Source organism: Bos javanicus, chromosome 5 (genome assembly GCF_032452875.1).
Source record: "Bos javanicus breed banteng chromosome 5, ARS-OSU_banteng_1.0, whole genome shotgun sequence".
NCBI lineage: Eukaryota > Metazoa > Chordata > Mammalia > Artiodactyla > Bovidae > Bos > Bos javanicus.
This window is the reverse complement of record NC_083872.1, coordinates 113,791,366-113,811,204: the sequence shown is the minus strand read 5'-3', so window position 1 is coordinate 113,811,204 and position 19,839 is coordinate 113,791,366. Positions and strand designations below refer to the sequence as shown.

The following is a 19,839-nucleotide window of genomic DNA, read 5'->3' as shown; positions in this document are numbered from 1 at the left end:
ACCGATGCCTTTATAACGCTCCCTCCGTACGTGGAGGCATTAACATGACGTCTATCACCATGGCATCGAGGTGCTTAGACAACCTGCTCCCCCCAGGAGCTCGGAGACAGCGTGAAGCCGATTATCTGTGTCTCACCGCGACATCTGCGATCATGTATCACGGTGATGGATCCACAGTCAATACCACTGGGGTCCTGCCGCCCCCCAGCCCACAGGAAGTGTCTGCTGTTCATCCGTCTTCCTCACCTGGCGGGCGGGCCCTGCTGCCTGTGTCCTCCTGGTGCTCCTGGAGTTGGTAGGAAACAGCGTTCTGGTTTTCACTGTTCGTGTGCTCAGCGGCTGAGGGGAAAGCATTTAGACCAAGGGCAGAAACTGGACCCAGTGCTGCCATCCCTGGAGGTCAGTTAGGGGTGGGGAGAGAGGCTCTGGCTTCACCCAGCCGGGCTGCCCCTATCATGGGCACATCGCTTTGCCTCTTGGGGGCAGAGTTTGTCAGATTGGGATAAAAGCCTTGATCTTGAGGGTTGATGGGGTACTAGGGGCTTCCTCGGTGGCTCAGTGGTAAGGAATCCACCTGTAATGCAGTTGATTTGCAGGAGACTCAAGTTTGATCCCTGGGGTTGGGAAGATCCCCTGGAGTGGGGCATGGCCACTCACTCCAGTATTCTTGCCTGGAGGATTGCACGGATGGAGGAGCCCGGCGGGCTGCAGCCTATGGGGTTGCAAAAGAGTCAGACACGACCAGCAACTGAGGAGCATCAACAGTGATGGGGGAAAAAGGGGGCGTGCTCAGCTTGTGCGGGCCAGCTGGCTGCTCACCTCCACCCCAGACCCCTGCCCTCTGCTCCTCTGGACAGGCAGGCATGCATCTGTCCCCCATGCCACCCGGCTCTGCCCGGTGTGGGGCTCCAGAATGCCAGGCCTGCACCAGCTCCCAGTCTGCTGGGGAGAGGGACCCAAGAGGCAGGTAGTCACTGACCTGTGTTGGGGGCCTGTGGAGGGGAGGACAGGGACTAGGGTTCACTCCTGATGGGGAAGTGATTCCTGGGCCTCCTGGTGGCGGAGGGGTGGCTCGAGTTTAGGGGAGCTGCAGCAGGGAAGACATCTGAGGTGGGTTGGAGGGGAGGTGTCTGCTGGGCCTCTCAGGGGGACCCCCATGGCGGCTGTTGTTAGGCTAAGGAAAGACAGCAGGCTTTTTGGTCTCTGGGAAAGGCTGGAAACTTGGGGCTTTTGTCCACCCCCCACCCCCCACCCCCCAAATGCCTGCCCCTCCCTCATCGCCCTAGCCCCTTCCACTCCCCCATCCCAAACCATCCTCTTTAAGGAGCACCTTGATCCAAGGGGCTCCTGGGCTATTTCTGAGGGGCAGTTTGTGTGAATGGGGTTGGTATGCTGTTTTTTTTAGAGTTTCAGGCCTGAGCAGCTAGACCTGCCCTCCTTTGGGCTAATTTATCCAGCAGAAAAGGGGCTGAGAAGGGGAGAAGCCACTGCCTCAGGGGTGAGGGTAGGGCGTGAATGGGAGGCCTAGCCCCTCTCTGTTCTTCTGCATGTCGTGTTGTTGTTCAGTGCTGAGTCGTGTCCAGCTCTTTGCGACTGCATGGACTGCAGCACGCCAGGCTTCCCTGTCCTTCACTATCTCCCAGAGTCTGCTCAAACTCATGTCCATTGAGTCAGTGATATCATCCAACCATCTCATCCTCTGTCACCCCCTTCTCCTCTTGCCCTCAATGTTTCCCAGCATCAGGGTCTTTTCCAATGCGTTATCTCTTCGCATCAGGTGGAACTTCAGCATCAGTCCTTCCAATGAATATTCAGGGTTGATTTCCTTAAAGATGGACTGGTTGGATCTCCTTGCAGTCCAAGGGACGCTCAAGAGTCTTCTCCAGCACCACAGTTCAAAAGCATCAGTTCTTGGCGCTCCAACTCACATCTGTACATCCTGGACGGGTGGGAGCCCCACATCCTCGCCTGGCGGCGCCCTGGCCTGAAACTGTTCCCACCAGGAAAGTCCGGGGTCATTGAGAGGACAAGGCGGCCAACTGAGACCTGGAGGAAGCAGAAGGCTGGCCGGGGAGGAGCCTGTTAAGGACGCCAAGGGCAACCGTGGCTACCAGCAGGCTGTCCCCGCCCGCGACCTAAAGAGGAAGAAGGCCCCGATGGAGAGCTGGCCTCCGCGACGGAGGGCCTGGCCGGGCCCCCTCCCGGCCCCCAGGCTGCTGGGCTTGATCCTGTTCCCCTGGACCCTGCCGCTGGCAGGCGCAGGTACGCGGTCCTCCCCTCCTCCCGCGCTCTCTGCCTCGCGTACATCACAGCCGCTTTCATCCGCCGCGCGGCTAATTCCCCGGACCCGTCTCCGGGGATTTGCTGGTTGCGTTTGAACATTGCAGACTTCACAGGGAAAGCCTTCGGGGACCGGGAGATGTTTAGCTAATGCCTTGCCGAGGTGGCTTTTGAAGAGGCGGGGCCGCGCCCCCAGTCTCGCTGCTGGAACAGCCTCTCTCCCGGCTCCTCCTGACCCCCTGGCCCCTCAGCGAGGTGGGTGGGCGTTGCTGCGGGCCGGGGAGGGGGGCCATCCGGTGGGGTATGGGATCTCTGGGAAGGGGCAGCTCACCCCCAAGGTATCTGACTGCGGAACCCACGCCTTGAACCTGCCCATTGGTGTTGCAGCCCCCACGTTGGGAGGGGTGGGGCGGAGGGAGGGAGGCCACCGCTGGTCATAGGGCAAGGTGCCTGGGAAGTTGGGTGGATGGATCCAAGCCTGGCCCTAGGATGGGTGGCCCAGGGGCCAGTTCATCCAGGCCAGGGAACTCCCAGGAGTGTCCCCCACCAGGGCTGCCCAGCCTGGCTCTGGGGTCTCTGAGGTTGTCTCACCTGGGCAGTGCCCACCCTCCTGTAGCCCCAGCATCCGCCCACCCCGCTGGGCAGGCTGGGTGCAGGCTGGATGCTTTCCTTCTCATTCACCTTGATTTTTATGAGCCTTCCAGGAGCTGCTCCCACCCTTCTGCTCCATCCTCTGCCTTTCATTCATACCATAAGCAATAACAGCTATATTTGTCCATATATTTTTAAAAAATGTATTTGGCTGTGCTGGGTTTTAGTTGCGACATGCGAGATCTCTAGTTGCAACATGTGAATTGTTAGTTGTGGCATGTGGGATCTAGTTCCCTGACCAGGGAATTAACCCGGGCCCCCTGCATTGGAAGAGCAGAATCTTAGCCACTGAACCACCAGGGAGGTTGGACATCTACTCTTATTATCATAAATTAGCCTCTCTGTGCACATAAGCTGGGCTTCACACTTGTACTCAGGCCCCTTCAAGGCACCCCTGGGGTGCTGTTCCCATTGGCACCATGTAAGCACGGAGAAATTGAGGCCCAGCACAGCCAGATAGCTGGCCCACAGCCTAGAGGGTGAGTAGAGGCCAGGTTCAGCTCTGAACTGACCCTTGGAAGTGGGCTCCAGGGGTCCTCTTGCCTTTCTTTGTAAAGAACATCCTTCACAAAAAATCTACCCCTTTGGGAAGGCAAGACTCAACTGGGTGTACCCAGTCCTACCGCAGGCCTGACAGCCCAGCCCCTGTGAGGTCATCTCCTTTCGTCTGTGCACCTCACACCCCCAACCCCGTCACCAAACCCCCTGCCCCAATGCAAAGAAGGCTGAGAAAATGCAGCTTCTTGGTGACAACGTGTTGAAACTCATTCGTTTTAATTTCCCCCCCAGTTCCCCTCATTTCTCTTTGTGTGGTCCCTCCTCCCCAAAAGGGACCCCCGCACACCCCAGTAACTGAGTAGAAGAGACTTTTGGGGTGCTGCTGTGAAAAGTGCTGTTTGTAACTGTCTTGACCACAAACAACATATTCCCCGCCCCCGGCCCCCTAGGATTGCAGCAGACATTGTACCCAAGAGAAACTCTGCTCTTTCGCAAGAGGTGGAAGCACCTTGTGGTCTCTTGCAGCAGCAGACAGCACCCGGTACTCCTGGTCCTTCCCCTGCGGGTCCTGGGTTCTGTCTCTAGTCTGTGCCATGCCCCTCCCCACCCTCTTATCTCCGAGCTTTGAGAATCTGATGGAGGGAATCCAGTTTCTCTCACATCCCCCAAACCTCCCCTGACCTCACCCATCTGCCTAGTGTAGCCAACTCCATCAACCATCAGCACCACGACCCAGCCTGCAGCCTCAGGAGTGTCCATGGGGGATCTTGGGGACTGTCGTCGTTGAAGCTTGGGCTCAATACACTGTTTCCCTGGACCACCTGATGTAGGGTTGTGTGCAGGCCAGGGTGTAGAGTCTGGATCTGAGCTCTGCTTTGGACCTGGGCCCCTGGGCAGGTTCTTTCTTTTTTTTTCAATATGTATATTTCTTTACTTGTTTGGCTACAAGGGGTCTTTGTTGTGTCACGCGAGATCTTCAGCTGTGACATGAGAACTCTTAGTTATGGCATGTGGGATCTAGCTCCCTGACCAAGGATCGAACCCAGGCTCTCTGTATTGGGAGTGAGGAGTCTTAGCCCCTGGTTGTTGTTGTTTAGTCACTAAGTCATGTCCTACTCTTTCTGAGACCCCATGGACTGTAGCCCACCAGGTTCCTCTGTCCATGCAATTCTCCAGGCCAGCATACTGGAGTAGGTTGCCATTTCCTTCTCCATGGGATCTTCCTGGACCAGGGATTGAACCCTTGTCTCCTGCTGCTGCTGCTACTGCTGTTAAGTCGCTTTAGTTGTGTCCAACTCTGTGTGACCCCATAGACGGCAGCCCACCAGGCTCCCCCGTCCCTGGGATTCTCCAGGCAAGAACACTGGAGTGGGTTGCCATGTCCTTCTCCAATGCATGAAAGTGAGAAGTGAAAGTGAAGTCGCTCAGTCGTGTCCGACTCTTCGAGACCCCGTAGACTGCAGCCTACCAGGCTCCTCTGTCCATGGGATTTTCCAGGCAAGAGTACTGGAGTGGGTTGCCATTGCCTTCTCCGTTGTCTCCTGCATTGGCGGGCAAATTCTTTACGGAGCCACCTGGGAAGCCCTTTAGTCACTGGAGCACCAGGGAAGTCCCCTTGGGCAGGTTCTTAATGTTGCTCGATGGCCTCACCTGTCAAGCGGCTGCGATAGTAATACCTGAAGGTGCACGTGACGGGAGCTCAGAGAATGTCAGCCACCTGCCTGCCTAGCAGAGCCAATCAAGATGCAAGATTCAGTTGGCTGGCTCTACATCTTGGGGAGCCCCTGGGCTCCTTGGGGTCACTCTGACCTTTCCAGGGGTCTCTAGCAACACCCTGGGATGGCAACTCAGGACCGTTCTTGCTCCCAACCTTCCTCCCCTGCTCTCCTCTGATGTCTCTGCAAATTCTACTTTTCTCAAAGGGTCTAGTGGCTACCTCTGGTCTGAAGGGCACCTCTTAGAGGAAAATCATCTGAGTCTGAGGCTCAGCTTTCCTGAGAGCAGCTACACACCTGCTCTAGCCCTGCTTCCACCAGGCTTCAAGTCACTTCCAAGGGCTTTGAAGCCAGACAGAGCTTCTTCAAATCTGGCCTTCTTCTATTGACTGCTGCATGACCTCAGGGAAGTTCCTTAGCCTTTCTGAGCCTTGGTGTTCTCAACAAACATCAGTCTCCAGTCTCTCCCTGGCTGTGTTTATTTCTCAACTATTCATTAAAGAGGACCAGTTCCAGGCACTGGGGGGAACTGAGGGTGAATAAGCCACAGCCCCTACTCCCAGCTTGGCGGAAACCGTGAGACTCACCCGCAGAAACAGGACCCCAGGGCCAGAGTCCTGATGCAAGTTCGCCTCCCCTCCCCCGTTAGCTCGGGACTCAGGTGTCGCCGCTTCCTTTGTTGCCCAAAAGCTGTTCGGGAGCCTGCTGCCTCCCTCCCCGCAGCTCCAGGCCTCTGTCAGGACTGGCCTCTGCTTTTGATCTTCGTCTAATCCCAATAAAGGGCTTCCGAGGCAGGCGGAGGAGAAGATCTCCCTGTTGGAGGTGGGGCAGAGGGGGTGCTGGAGGGGGCGGCGGGGAGGCGACGGAGCAGGTGGGTGGGTGGCAGGCACAGCAGGAATAAAGGCTGGGAGGCCAGAAGGCAGAGCCCGGGGGAGGGCATGGCGAGAGGTTCAGACTCGCTGGGGAGGAGGGTCTCTTAGTAGAGCTGCGGGATACGATTCCCACTGGGATGTGGGTCCGCGTGGATCATAAATGCCTGTCAGGCAGGAGTGCAGATGCCGTTCCAATGGGGCCCTGTCAGTGCTTTCTCTTTTAAAATCGCGAACTAGAATACATACGCAGAGAAGCACCATAAATATTACAAAGCCAAGTGTGGCGTGTCGACCGTCCAGGTCAAGAGAGCAAACATTCTAGGGCCCCAAAGCCCCTGGACGCCTCCCAAGACACCGCCTCTCCCCCACGCAGAGGAACCACCATCCTGAGTTTAGGGCAATTGCTTCCTGGCATTTTTTTTGTACTTTTATCCTTTGGTTTGTGTCCCTAAACGATATAGATTAGCCTGGCTTTGTTTTTGAACTTTGTATAGTCAGAATGATGTTGTGGGTGTTCTCTGCGACCTACTTCTTTCACTCAACATCTTTTTAAAATGTATTTATTTATTCACTTTTGGCTGCACTGGCTCTGCTGCTGTGTGCAGGCTTTCTCCAGCTGTGGCAAGAGGCACAGGCCCTCTTTAGTTGTGGTCCACAGGCTTCTCTTGTTGCGGAAAATAGGCTCTAGAGCGCGAGGGCTCAGTAGCTGTGGCACACGGACTGAGTTGCCTCTCCGTGTGTGGGATCACCCCAGGCCAGGGATTGAAGCTGTGTCCTCTGCAATGGCAAGCAGATTCTTAACCACTGGACCGCCAGGCAAGTCCAAACATTATGTTTTTTAAGCTATATCCGGTTGACAGTGTGGCTGGTTTGTTTATTTTGGTTGGTAAAGAGCAGGGGTCCCAAACCCTGGCCACTGGGGTTGGTAAGTCCAACCCACTGCCTTTTTGTATGGAGTTATGAATGTATTTTTCTAATGGTCAGAAAAACATCATGAGAAGAATACATATTTCACAGTGTGAATATGAAATTATACAATAAAGTATAATTTTATACTTAAGCCCTCTGTATCTGCCAGTTCTGCATCTGCGGATTTAACCAACACCAGATCGAAAATATTCAGGGGAAAAAAAATTTCCAGAAAGTTCCAAAAAGCAAAACTTGAATTTGCAGTTCTCATGGCAACTATTTAAATAGCTTTTACATTGTATTTACAACTACTCACATAGTACTTACATAGTATTAGTCTTTTTTTTAAATTTTGGCTGCACCGAGTCTTAGTTGTAGCATGTGGCATGTGCAACTCTTAATTGCGTGTGTGAGATCTAGTCCCCTGACTGGGAATCAACCCGGGCCCCCTGCATTGGGAGCACAGAGTCTTGGCCAGTGGACCACCAAGGGGATTCCTGTATTAGGTACTATGAGTGATCTACAGATGATTTAAAGTGCAGCTAACCTTTGGGCAGCATGCATTTGAACTGCTCAGGTACAGTTATACACAGGTGTTTTTCAGTAGTAAATACAACAGCTACACTGTTGGTTCACTCTGAGGATGTAGAACCTTGGATACGGAGGGCCGCCTGTAAAGTTACACTTGGATTTTCAACTGTGCACGGTTCAGTGCCTCTAACCACCATGTTGTTCAAGGGTCAGCTGTATATGGGAATCTTAAGCCATTTTATGAATCCTATGTCATTATATCATGAAATATAACTTTCGTGGTTGTCGTCTAGTTGCTAAGTCCTGTCCTGCTCTTTGTGACCCCATGGACTATAGCCTGCCAGGCTCCTCTGCCCATGGGATTTCCCAGGCAATACTGGAGTGGGTTGCCATTTCCTACTCCACAGGAGCTTTCCGACCCACGGATCAAATTCGAGTCTCCTGTATTACATGCAGGCAGATTCTTTACCACTGAGCCCCAGGGGAGCTGCATAAAATATAATACAGACACAGAAAAGTGTGATACATATTAAATAAACATAGCCCTATGTGTCTACCATCCAGGTCAAGAAAGAGAACATTCCAGTGCCCCAAAGGGCACTGTACCGGCTTCCCTGATGGCTCAGTGGTAAAGAACCCACCTGCCAATGCAGGAGATTTGGGTTCAATCCCTGGTCAGGAATATCCCTTGGAGAAGGAGACGGTAACTCACTCCAGTATTCTTGCCTGGAAAATTCCATGGACAGAGAAGCCTGGTGGCCTACAGTCCATGTGGTTGCAAAAGAGTCAGACACGACTGAGCAACTGAATAACAAACCCCCTGTACCCCCATCACTCTCAAGATACCCTGTGTCTTGAGCATCTGTGGATTTTGGTGTCTGTAACGGGTGCAGGAACCAGTCCTCCATGGAGAGTGAGTGATGACTGTATTCCCATTTCCATGTCCATAAATAAAGTTTTATTGGAACACAGCCATGCCTATCCATTCATGGCTCATTTATGGCTGCTTTTGCCCCCACAACAGCAGAGTAGAGTAGCTGCGATAGAGACCATATGGCTCACAAAGTGGAAAATATTTATTCCCTGGCCCTTTACAGAACACGTTTGTGAACCCCTGCTGTGGAGCATCCCACTGAATGAACATACTGCGATCTATTTAGTTATGATTGACGTTCCAGGTGTTCCCATCTCGGAACGCTCACGTGTGGTCTCCAGGCACGCGTGTGTTCGGTGCCTCCAGCGGGTATGTTCCCATTAAGACTGCTTCTTTCTACACTTTCCTCCTCCCTGTGTGAACTGCGAGCTTCACGAGGGCAGGACACATGTGGACTTACTTGGCTTCGAATCCTTGGCTCCCAGCACGGAGCCTGGCACCCAGAGGATGCCCAGGAAATACTCACAGTAACAGGAAGAATTCAGCTCCCAGTCAGACAACCCCCCGAGGAGCGCTGAGCAGGGTGGACATGTGATGCCACCAGGAGAAGAATGACAAAACCCTCCTGACTTGTGACCGAGGGAGTGGGTGCCCGAGAACCCCGAGACAGGATCTGACCCCCTCCAGCTTCCCTGCCCGCTCTGAGCCCCAGCTTCCCTCCTAAGCAGGCCTCTTGCCCGGGGCAATAGGAAGGCACATCTGGGACACCGATGACCCCAGGGCTGGCACCTGGGACCCCTCAGGGAAGGTCTGTGGGCCTCGACCATGGGGACAGGCTGTCTGGAGAAGGTTGGGGGCCTGGCAGGTATGTGCTCCCACCCACCCCCCGACCCTGTCCCAGGACTGCGTGGGCTGCGGCTGAGATATAGCAGAGCCAGGGCGGGGGCCCCTTGGAGGCTCTGGGCTCGTCACTGCTTCCTGCTGATGGGGAGGTTGTGGGGTGGTGGGCAGGAGGGAGGCACCAAGTGGGTGCAGCCCAAGCCCAAGGGCAGGCGTGCCCTCCCATCGAGCAGCCCGTCCTCAGACTGTCAGGGGAGACACCTGCTCTAGCGTTGGTCATAGGGTCCAAGGAGGTGTGTCTGAAGGCAAGTTCATACCTGGCCACACACACCAGATTTAGAACATTTGTTGTTCAGTCGCTCAGTGTCCGACTCTTTGCGACCCCGTGGACTGCAGCACGCCAGGCCTCCCTGTCCCTTACCTTCTCCCAAAGATTTAAAACAGGCACACCCTTTAAATCAGAGCCTCCCCTTCTCAGAGCTGTCCTAAGGAGCTGGGGGCCCAGGAGACAGCCCCTGGTCCCTTGGAGCACAGCTCAGCCTCTCTGCCAGCAGCTGGTTCACTGCAGAGCACCTGGATCTGCCCTGGCCCCTGCCCCTGGCCCTGGGCTAGCCTTTCCTCCCGCCCCTGCCCACACCCCACTTCCGAGCCACGCTGACGACTGCCTGCCGCTGAGCTTTCGCTCCCGCTGGTCCCTTGGCCTGAAAGGTGTCCTCACATTTGCCCACCTGGTGACTCCAACCTGTTGCTCAAGGTTGAACTCTGGTGCTCTCTCTGCGGTGTCCTTTCGGGTCCACTCTTCCTGCCCTGACAGACCCCGCCTTGCTCCCCATGGTGTTCACCCCTGGTTCTGAATGTGCAGGAGCTCAGAAGTGTGGGACAGGACTGAGCTCACCTGCGGCCGGTGAGGGTAGGGGCGACCCAGGAACAGGTATTCAACCTCTGGGGGTGGGCTGTGTAAGGAAGAGGGCAGGGGAAGGCTGGAGAGGAGGGGTCTGCAAGGTCAGGGTCAAGGCTGAAAAGGAGCCACAGCTTAGTCTCAGGGTCTTGACTGACCTCCAGCGTGGGAAGCATCAGGGGTTGGGGGTTGGGAAGGGTTGGGTGGAGGGCGGGGCGGAGATGGGGTGGGAGGGGCGGGGATGGGTGGGAGGGGCGGGGATGGGTGGGAGGGGCGGTGAGGGAGGGGCGGGAGGGAAGGACCTGGCTGGCAGATGGGCGGATGCGGAAGGGGAGGGAGAGGAGGAAGGAGTGCACTGAGTGATTTGGTTCCTGGAGTGGGTAGGAGCTTTGGGGAGGTGGAGACTTAAAAGAAATCGGGATAAAGGTGATCTGGCACAGGCGTCCCCGGGAAGGAGTTAGTGAGTTGTCAGCCAGAAGCATTTATATATTAAAAGGAGGCTGGAGCTGGTTGGGGGCGGGTACTGAACCCCACAGAACAAAACCACGAATGCTAGGGTTTCAGGCTGCTAAGGAAGGCTGTCTGGAGCTCTCTAGTATTTCCCTCTGTTCTCTCCCTAACAGGAACTGTGATCAGGTCACTTCCCAATTTCGAAGCCCGCAGAGGTTCCCCAGGTTTCTAGGTCAACATTCAACCCTCAATCTCCTCCTGGCCCCTACCGGAACCCTTTCTTTCAACTCCACTAGGGCTCTGGAGCCCCCCAACTCCCTGTCCTGGCTCAGGGCTTGTAGAAGCTTCCTTGTACTTAAACCCCCTCGCTTGGACTCTCCACTTTAAACCTGGCTCCTGCTCTTCCTTCAAAGTTCAGCTCAGTAAAGAGGTGGGAAAGAAAGATCAAAACACTCACAGCTGTGATACCAGTGGGGGGAGGACTGCACACAAGCTCCATGGCCTCCTTGATCCCTCACTGTGGCTTCTAAAATGTGCACAGGGAGTGTGTTGCACGCTTTTATAATGGAAGGGGGTGCCCTGAAGAGTTCTAATTTAAAAAACAAAGTGCTGCTCCCAGGGTTGGCCTCTCCAAGAAGCCCCTGCCCACTCAGCCAGCTCATCCACTGGGTTTCGGTCACCCCTGAGACTTCCCTTTATCTCACCACTTTCAGTTTCGTCAGGCAGCCCCCTTCCCAGCGCAAGTGGGACTTCGAGGGGTCACAGACTCCTTGCTGAAGGGGGTGTCCTGGTGGGGTCTCTCCCCTCACTCCATTTCTCTCCTTTCAGAGACAAGGCTCTACCACACCTTAACCCCGTCCTGACAGCCTTCTCTGAAGATAGAACAGGTTGTAAAGGGAGAAACAGTCCCATGTCCCCCCCCCCCCCCCCCGCCCCGTCCACACTCTCAAACGAGCCCCCAAGTTTGAGCAACTTGCCTTTCAAAACAAGCCAGAAGGGAAGTGACTGCTGTAAAAATACCAATTAACACCAGTGAAGCTTAGACATTTCTGGACTAAACACTTGACGGTCTGCCCTTGGTTTGTGTCCCCACGTAGCTGCTGTGCACCCAGGGGCCAGAGTCTGGAGGCCTGAGAACAGGATGCAAGCAGACGTGGAAACGCCCTCCCCCTACCCCCAGGCAAGCCACATCCGTGAGCATCTTTGTCATTCGGAGGTGTTGAAAGATGTGACAGCCAGTCTGATGGCAGTGTTCCGGGGGCATGAGCGCTAAAAAGCTCCAGGATACACACGCTCTGTTCAAAGACTGCCTTCCAGCGCCGGCTGCGCGCTTCTCCCTAATCAGCCGCTCGGTCCGCGCACCACGGTGTTTGATGCGCGTGCCCCGAAGGACTCACCTGTTTTTCGGTGGCGTCCTGGGATTCGTGCTCGGGCGAATGGCCAGAGACCCGTGATGAAACCAGCAGTCCCACACCTGCAGCCCTTCAGAAGGGCCTTGAAAAAGAGGCCCGGCTCTGAGAGATGCCAGAACTAAATTGGAGGGCAGAACTCCTGCCTAAAATAAAGACCGTGGGAACGGCTTTCTTCTGTAGCCAGAGAATCAAAGTGTTTTCATTTAAAATTGACCTAAGTTGGAATGGATACCTTTGATCACCACCTCTGGGCTACAGAGCCTTGGCTCAGTGCCCTACAAAGGATGGCATTCCGGGCAGAGGGGGAAGCTGAGGCCAGGGCCTGGCTCAGGGTTGGTGGGGGAGAGGCACAGAGAGTGGGCCAGGACAGCTGGAGCAGGAGTGATGCTGGGGAGTGTGTCAGATCCTGGGGGTGAGGGGATGTCACTACTGCAATGAGGGGGGGCCCGGCGGGCTCTGGCTGGCCTTGCCACAGGACCAGCTATGCAGGGCTCATGGGGCCCGCTGGTTTCCATTTCCTTCTCCAGGGGGATCTTCCTGACCCGGGGATTGAACCCGGGTCTCCTGCAGTCGCTCAGAAGTGTCCGACTCTTTGTGATCCCATGAATCACAGCACGCCAGGCCTCCATGTCCATCACCAACTCTCGGAGTTCACTCAAACTCATGTCCATTGAGTCGGTGATGCCATCCAGCCATCTCATCCTCTGTCGTCCCCTTCTCCTCCTGCCCCCAATCCCTCCCAGCATCAGAGTCTTTTCCAATGAGTCAACTCTTCGCATGAGGTGGCCAAAGTACTGGAGTTTCAGCTTTAGCATCAGTCCTTCCAATGAACACCCAGGACTGTTTTCCTTTAGAATGGTCTGCCTGTTAGATGACCCAAATTCAGGGGAAGAGCCTCTGAATTTTTATTTCCCTTTAAAAGAGGGCAGGTCTTTCACGTGACAAGTGTCTTCTTTTTTGCTTGCTTTGAGATTTTTTAAATGGTTGCCTAGAGTAGTGGTTAAGGGGCTTTGCTGGTGGCTCAGTGGTAAAGAATCGGCCTGGAGGAGGGCATGGCAACGCAATTCCTTAGTCTTGTCTGGAGAATCCCATGGACAGAGGAGCCTGCTGGGCTACAGACCATGGGGTCGCAAAGAGTCGGACACGACTGAGCGACTGAGCACAGCCAGTGCAGGAGACATGGGTCTGATCCCTGGTCCGGGCAGATCCCACAAGCCAAGGAGCAGCTGAGCCTGAGCACCACAACTATTGAACCTGTGCTCTAGAGCCCAGGAGCTGCAACTGCTGAGCCCAGGTGCCACAGAAGCCCAGGTGCCCTACAGCCCGTGCTCTGCAACAAGAGGCACCACTGCTGTGAGAACCCTGCAGGCTGCGACGAAGAGTAGCCCCTACTCACTGCAACTAGGGAAAAGCCCGAGCAGCAACGAAGACCCAGCACAGCCAAAAATAAATAAATAGATTCATTAAATTAAAATAAGAGAGAGAGAGTTGGGGGGTTAGGGACTTCCGTGGCGGTCCAGTGGCTAAGACTCTGCGCTTTCACTGCAGTGGGGGACAGGTTCCAGCCTTGGTTGGGGAACTAAGATCTCACATGTTGCAGTGCGACCAGTTAAAAAGAAAGACAAAAATAAACAGGGTAGGTTTATTGGCTCCAAGAGACTTAGCTTAAAATCCCACCTCCACCACCAGGCTCTTCTGGTGGCTCAGACGGTAAAGAATCTGCCTGCCATGCAGGAGACCCAGATTCGATCCCTGGGTCGGGAGGAAGATCCCCTGGAGAAGGAAATGGCTACCCACTCCAGTATTCTGCCTGGAGAATCCCATGGACAAGGAGCCTGGAGGGCTACAGTCCATGGGGTTTGCAAAGAGTTGGACATGACTGAGTGACTAACCCTTTCCACCAGTATTAAGTACTTTGCGGACTGGACAAACCTCTCCATTCTCTGAGCCTCAGTTTTCTCATCTGTGAAAGGGAACACCCCAGTGGAGGTTAGTTCTTATCACACAGGCTTGACTGCGAAGCCTGAGGGTCTGTGCTGTATAAACAGAGCGTGTGCGCACAGGAGCAGCTCGGGGAGGGGCTGTGCGAGTCCTGCCCACCTAGAGGCTGACTGCACAGTCTGTGGAGGAGAAGGGCACAGGAGGACGTGCTGGGCAACGGGAACAGTGTGGGCAAAGGCTCGAGAGCCTTGGGGAGCGAGCAAGTGAGAACCGAGGGCAGTTGAGTTGGGCTGCACGGGGCCTGGAGGAATGGGCTGGATCCTCCAGGCTAGGGAACTTAAAAAAAAAAAAAAAATTCCTTAACAGTGGCCCCAAGTTAAGGGATACATGGTTATAGTGTGACCCTGTCTGAACCCAGTTATGCGAATGTAACAAGCCAGAAGGTCATAAACAGTGACCTCACTACAAATGAGATGCTCTCTGTTCTATTTCTTTTTTTTAATTGTGTGTCTTGACCCTGTAAATTGATTTCAGACTCCTTCCTGGGCCTCCTCTGGTTGGTTGGGTGGTGGGGGGCGTTCAGGCAGGGTCAGGCAGGGCAGGAGCAGGATGGCAGGTGGCTCCCTCGGGGGTAGTGCCAGGCTGGCCAGGCAGGGGAGGAGAGAAGGCTGGATGCTGGAGCTGTCAGAGGAGGATGTTGTGCTGGGAGCACGAGGTCTGATGGGGTGGGCACCCCTCCCACCCCTGGTCAAGTTCCTTGATTGCAGATCTGCGCCCCCCCGCCACACCCCCAGAGGACTCAGCTTGGAGTCCCTGGGCCAGAGGTGGGAGTGAGGCGCCGACTGCCAACGGGCTCTCAAACCCACAGTTCAAGCGCCCACAGATTCAAAAGAAGAACCGGAAAAGGAAGGAATCAGGCGCCAGCGGGTGGTAGATAAAGTCTTTCCCAACCAGGGTGGCAGACACGCGGGCAGGATGGGGGAAGAGCAGCAGGAGGCTCCTGGCGGGGAGGGCTTTTGAGCACACACTGCTCAGCCCACGGGCAGCCTCGAAGGCCACGCCCAGGATCCACGCTCCGGGGTGTCGCCTACCCCCATGTCCAGCCCAGCACAGGGCCTGAGGTGTCAGAGAGGCTTGGGGCAGGGGGCGCAGGGCCCTGGGGGGATCCCGTCATGCCCGGAGACCACCCCGTGCTGTGATGCCCCGTGCTGAGGGCCTGTCACTTACATGGGCAGAAGAGTCAGGCTGGCATTTGCCCTTCCAGGTTTCCAGCGAGGACTGAGGACTGGTCTGGCTTCCCTGCCTGCTGTCACTGGGGAGAGGCAGCCCGGCTCTGTGGCAGGCGTGCTGTGTTCTTGGACCCATTTCATCGCATGACAACCCTGAGAGGTTGGCCTTGTTCTTCTCCCCTTGTTTCAGGGAAGACACTGAGGTTCAGAGAGGTAAAGGCACTTGCCCAAGTTTGCACAGCTTTTTAAAAAAATATTTATCTGGCTGCGCTGGGTCTTAGTTGTGGCGTGTGAGATCTTTGATCTTTGTTGTGGTGTGTGGAATCTTTTAGTTGTGATGCGCAGGCTCTAGTTCCCTGACCAGGGATCGAACTTGGTCCCCTTGCAAGGGGAGCATGGAATCTTAGCCAGTGGATCAGCAGGGGAAGTCCCAAGCTTCCACAGCTTCTAATGGCAGAGCCAGGATCTGAACCGAGGCTGGCTGCCTCCAGAAACTGGTCTTCTCCCAAACACCTCCTGCCCCCTCATTTCTGGCCAGGCCCCTGGCTTTCTAGCAGTCCTTGGAGCTGCCAGTAAGCGAGGGAGGAGGAGGTGATTGTTGTTGTTTAGTCACTAAGTCGTGTCCGACACTTTGTGACCCCAGGGACTGTAGCCCAGGCTCCTTTCTCTATGGGATTTCCCAAGAATACTGGAGTGGGTTGCTATGCCCTTCTCCAGGGGATCTTCCTGACCCAGGGATCGAACCCACATCTCCTGTATGGACAGGTGGGTTCTTTACCACTGAGCCACCAGGGAAATCCGATGGTGGAGGTACCATCCCTGAAAACACCATCTCCCGCAAAGCAGGAGTGGGAGGGCTTTGAGGGGGTAGCTTGTGCTGCCCAGTACAAGCTTCTGTCCTTGCAGTTGTGTGGGCGTGGGGAGAGGAGGACTCGGGGATTTGTCATAAGCAGCCCAGCTCTCCAGCAGGGCTGGACTGGGGTGGTGGCCCTGGGGATCAGGGCCCTCCCAGACACCCCACTGCAACTGCTTCCCAGTCCCTCCCTGGCTGACCCTGCTCCCAGCCGGCCCCCACTCGCCATGGACCTCACCCAGCAGGGCTGCCCCTCCTCCGGCCCTGCACCAGCCCCACTGACACAGGCTCACAATTCTCCCGTCCAGAAAAACTCCCCCTGGACCCGACCTCCAAATTCTCCCTGCATCTCCTGCTCCCACCTTTCAGATCTGCTCTGGAAAGAGCAGTCGCCTCCAGCCCCTCTTCCCTTCTGTCACCAAGCTGTCCCCCCTGCAGAAAACAACGCCAGACTCCTTGAAGCGCTTCTCTCCTGGTGCCTGTCCCAGCCTAGGCTGCACTGGGGATGCACAGAATAATCCCAAATCTACGCTGGGATGCTCCTGCAGCCCAGACCTCTTGGTGTGCGGAGATGGTCCTGGAGCTGCGCCAGCCGTGCTGAGTGAGTCGGAGCGCTGCGGTCATTTACAGCCGCAAATGAGTCCTAGTTCTTCGAGTCCCAGCCAAGATTCAGAGCCGGTTCCCACTGAACTCATCCCTGGCGCCATCTGCGGTGAGAGTAAGGGGTGAGGGCCCTCCTGGCTCTCTCTCTCTCCTCAAACCCCCTCTCCAACCTCCCCCACCCCCGCTCCAGGGTCCGCCAGCTGGAGGCAGGAGCCTGGAGGAGCAGGAAGAAACAGAGAAGCCCTGCCCATCAGGTGCTGCAGACATGGGGCCCTGTCTCTGGGCACTTGCAGGGGTGTGGAATGGATGCCCTTGGGCACTTCTGTGGCCACTCAGGGGCCCCCAGTTGAACTCTTGCAGCTCTCTCTCCTGCCACGGCCTCAGGAATCCAGGGTCCACCTCCGTCCTCCTCTCTCGGCCCTTTGCTCCTCTTGGCCGCCTGTCAATCTAAGGGAACCCCCAGGCTGGCTCACGTGGCCCCGGCCCACTTTGCTGTGAGACACACTCCCTTTGCTGAATTAAAGGCAAAGCGGGAAGCAGCTGACACCAGGCTTGAGACAGAAGAGACACCAGCCGGTATGCCATCCCTGCAGCACTCAGTGTCATGCCTCAAGCTCAGTGACGGTCCCCAGGAACCACCCCACCCCCACCCCCGCCCCGTGCACTGCATCTAGGGTGAGAAGCAGGCCCCCGCAGGGCAGGCTGGGTGCCCTGGCAGCTCTGTTCAAGCCCCGCTTCACCCGTGCTCTCTGGCCCGTGGTTTCCATGTAACCTTGGAGCCTTGCAGCCCCTTGTTAGCCTCCAGCTGTGAAAATGTAGGCCTCCTGCCAGCAACCCCCCTCTCTATCTTCTGATAGCACTCACAGCCCAGCACTCGGCACACTTGGCTGGGTCTGACCTCACCTCCTAACCCGGCAGCTGGCTTTTCTGCCTTAGCACGGTCACACAAACCTGGGTTCAAATCCCAATGCTACTGCTTAGGAACTATGGGGCTTTGGACTTCTAAGACCCTCTGTTTTCTTTTCGTCTGCAAAATGGGATTGGCTCAGCTGCCTCATAGGACTGCCATGATGTTTAGTTGAAGTGGGGCCTGGGTCACACCCAGGCAGAGGACATTTTATACACGCTTTCTTTCCCCTCTGTCCTCGGGCCAGTTCTGGCCTCACTGTATGTGTGTGTTCCTGCTCCCACACTCTAGGATATCACTACCCCTTCCTGTCCTCCCCAGTCTCAATTATTGGTTCCCTCCCCTGGCTCCATCTGCTGCCCTGTTAGACTGGGAGCGTTGCGAGGGCAGGGAGCTCCTCCAGGCCTTAAGGTACTCTTTTTATTTTTTAATATTAATTCATTTATTTGGCTGCTCTGAGTCTCAGTTGCAGCATGTGGGATCTTCGAGATTCATGACACAGGCGGGATCTTTAGTTGCGGCATGCAAACTCCTAATTGTGGCACGTGGGCTCTAGTTTCCTGACCAGGAATCAAACCCAGGCCCCCCTGCATTGGAAGCACAGTCTTAACCACTGGACCACCAGGGAAGTCCCTAAGTGAAAGGAAGAAAGAAACTGAAGTCGCTCAGTCGTGTCCAACTCTTTGCGACCCCATGGACTGCAGCCTGCCAGGCTCCTCCGTCTGTGGGATTTTCCAGGCAAGAGTATTGGATTCGGTTGCCATTTCCTTAGGTACTCCTAAATGTTTGTTGGAGGTGTAAACAGATGGTAGCTGAAAAGCCGTCGTGGACTCGGAAATCACTCTGAACCTGACTGTGGCTCTGAGCCTGAGCTGTGGAATGCTTCAGGTGGCTGCCAGCTGGAGCAGCCTGGACCCCAGAGGGGCTGCTTGGAGGCACAGGTCCGGGAGAAGTGGGGGAAGCTGGGCTGCTATGGTCCAGGCTCCGGGGTGCTGACATCCCAGTAAAAAGAAGGGACACTGGAGGCGGTTAGTACCATCGTCGGGTCAGAACCCAGTTGCCTTCCTCCAACAGCGGGCCCTCCTCCTCCCTGTTCTTGGCCCGCCATCTCCCAACCGGCCGCCCTCGCCGGTCCACAGAGACGGCCTCATCCTTCCACATTTTTGGAGACAGATCCACCCCAGATCTGAGGTTCTTTCTGCGGTAGACCTGAGCCAAAGCCATCCCCTTCCATGGTCCTATCCCTCTGACCTTAAAATAACAAATCCCAGAAGAATACAGAACAATGGTCATCTATTTTTATGGATTTCCCCAGAATTGTAAAGACGGGCTTAATTGCACTAGCAGATTTCATCATTTTCTAGAAGCATGCGTCAAATGGGGATCATTTTTAAGACACTTGGATGGATGTCTTCCTGCTGGGACAAACAGGAAGGTGGCCCCAACAGCACGGCCAGCCTCCCCGGGCCTGGCGTGGCCGCTTGGATCCTGGACAGGAGGAGGTGCTGGGGGAGGGGGAGAGGCCTCAGTGCGGCCACTTTCCTGGTGGCTTTGGTTGGGTTCCGGGCTTCCCTGGTGGTTCAGATGGTAAAGAATCTGCCTGCAATGGGAGAGACCTGGGTTTGATCCCTGGGTCGGGGAGATCCCCTGGAGAAGGGAATGGCTACCCACTCGAGTATTCTTGCCTGGAGAATCCCATGGACAGAGAAGCCTGGGGGGCCACAGTCCACAGCATAGCAAAGAGTCGGACACCACTGAGCGATTATCACTTTTCACTTCACTTTTGGTCGGGTTCCAACCTCCCGACCCCCATGAGGAAACACCAGGCTATCACTGTGCTCGCCGGGCTGCCCTGAAGCTTCATTGCGAGAACCAAACAGGAGGAGATGCGTAAATTTTGCAAGTGGTTCCTGAGCTGAGATCTGGGGACTAGGGAGGCGTTGGCCGGGTGAGGAGGTGATGGTCTGGGCAGAGGGGACCGCAGAGGGGGCTGCAGAGCTGGGCGGTGGCCTGTGTGTGCAGGAAGGACACGGGGTGGGCTCGCTGGGGGTGGTGAGTACTGTTCATCTCACCTCCTGTCCTTCCCGGCCCAGCTGGGACCCTGGGGGATCACTGACCACCCCTTCCTCCAGTCTCTGTACCCACACCCTGTCCCTGCTGTGCCTTAAACCTCAGCCCTGACTCAAGGCTCCTTGTTTTATGACAAAATTAAAATATCGTTATAGTTAAACAGTCACCACCACCAGCCCAGAGATATAATGTGCAGTGTAACGTCCTCTCCCCTCCCTCTCTCCCGCGGGGGAGCCCCTGGGACCGGCTTAGCGGGGTCTCCATGCATGAGCATCACGTGTGACAAAGCCGACCCACTGTGACATC

The 19,839-nt window shown here is 55.6% G+C and overlaps 1 protein-coding gene across 12 annotated transcripts in view; it reads left to right on the top strand.

Moving 5' to 3' along the window:
- The first annotated feature begins 1,992 nt into the window (after window positions 1-1,992).
- The window catches only part of NFAM1 (NFAT activating protein with ITAM motif 1), a 37,506-nt gene continuing 19,659 nt past the window's right edge, over window positions 1,993-19,839 (top strand). Inside the window, exons 1-2 of one of the 12 annotated variants that reach the window (XM_061418738.1) lie at window positions 1,993-2,262; window positions 11,616-11,711. In XM_061418738.1, coding sequence (XP_061274722.1) covers window positions 2,157-2,262; window positions 11,616-11,711 — 202 coding nt within the window. In that variant the 5' untranslated portion in view covers window positions 1,993-2,156. The other 11 variants (XM_061418730.1, XM_061418736.1, XM_061418728.1 and 8 more) reach the window with 11 other exon arrangements.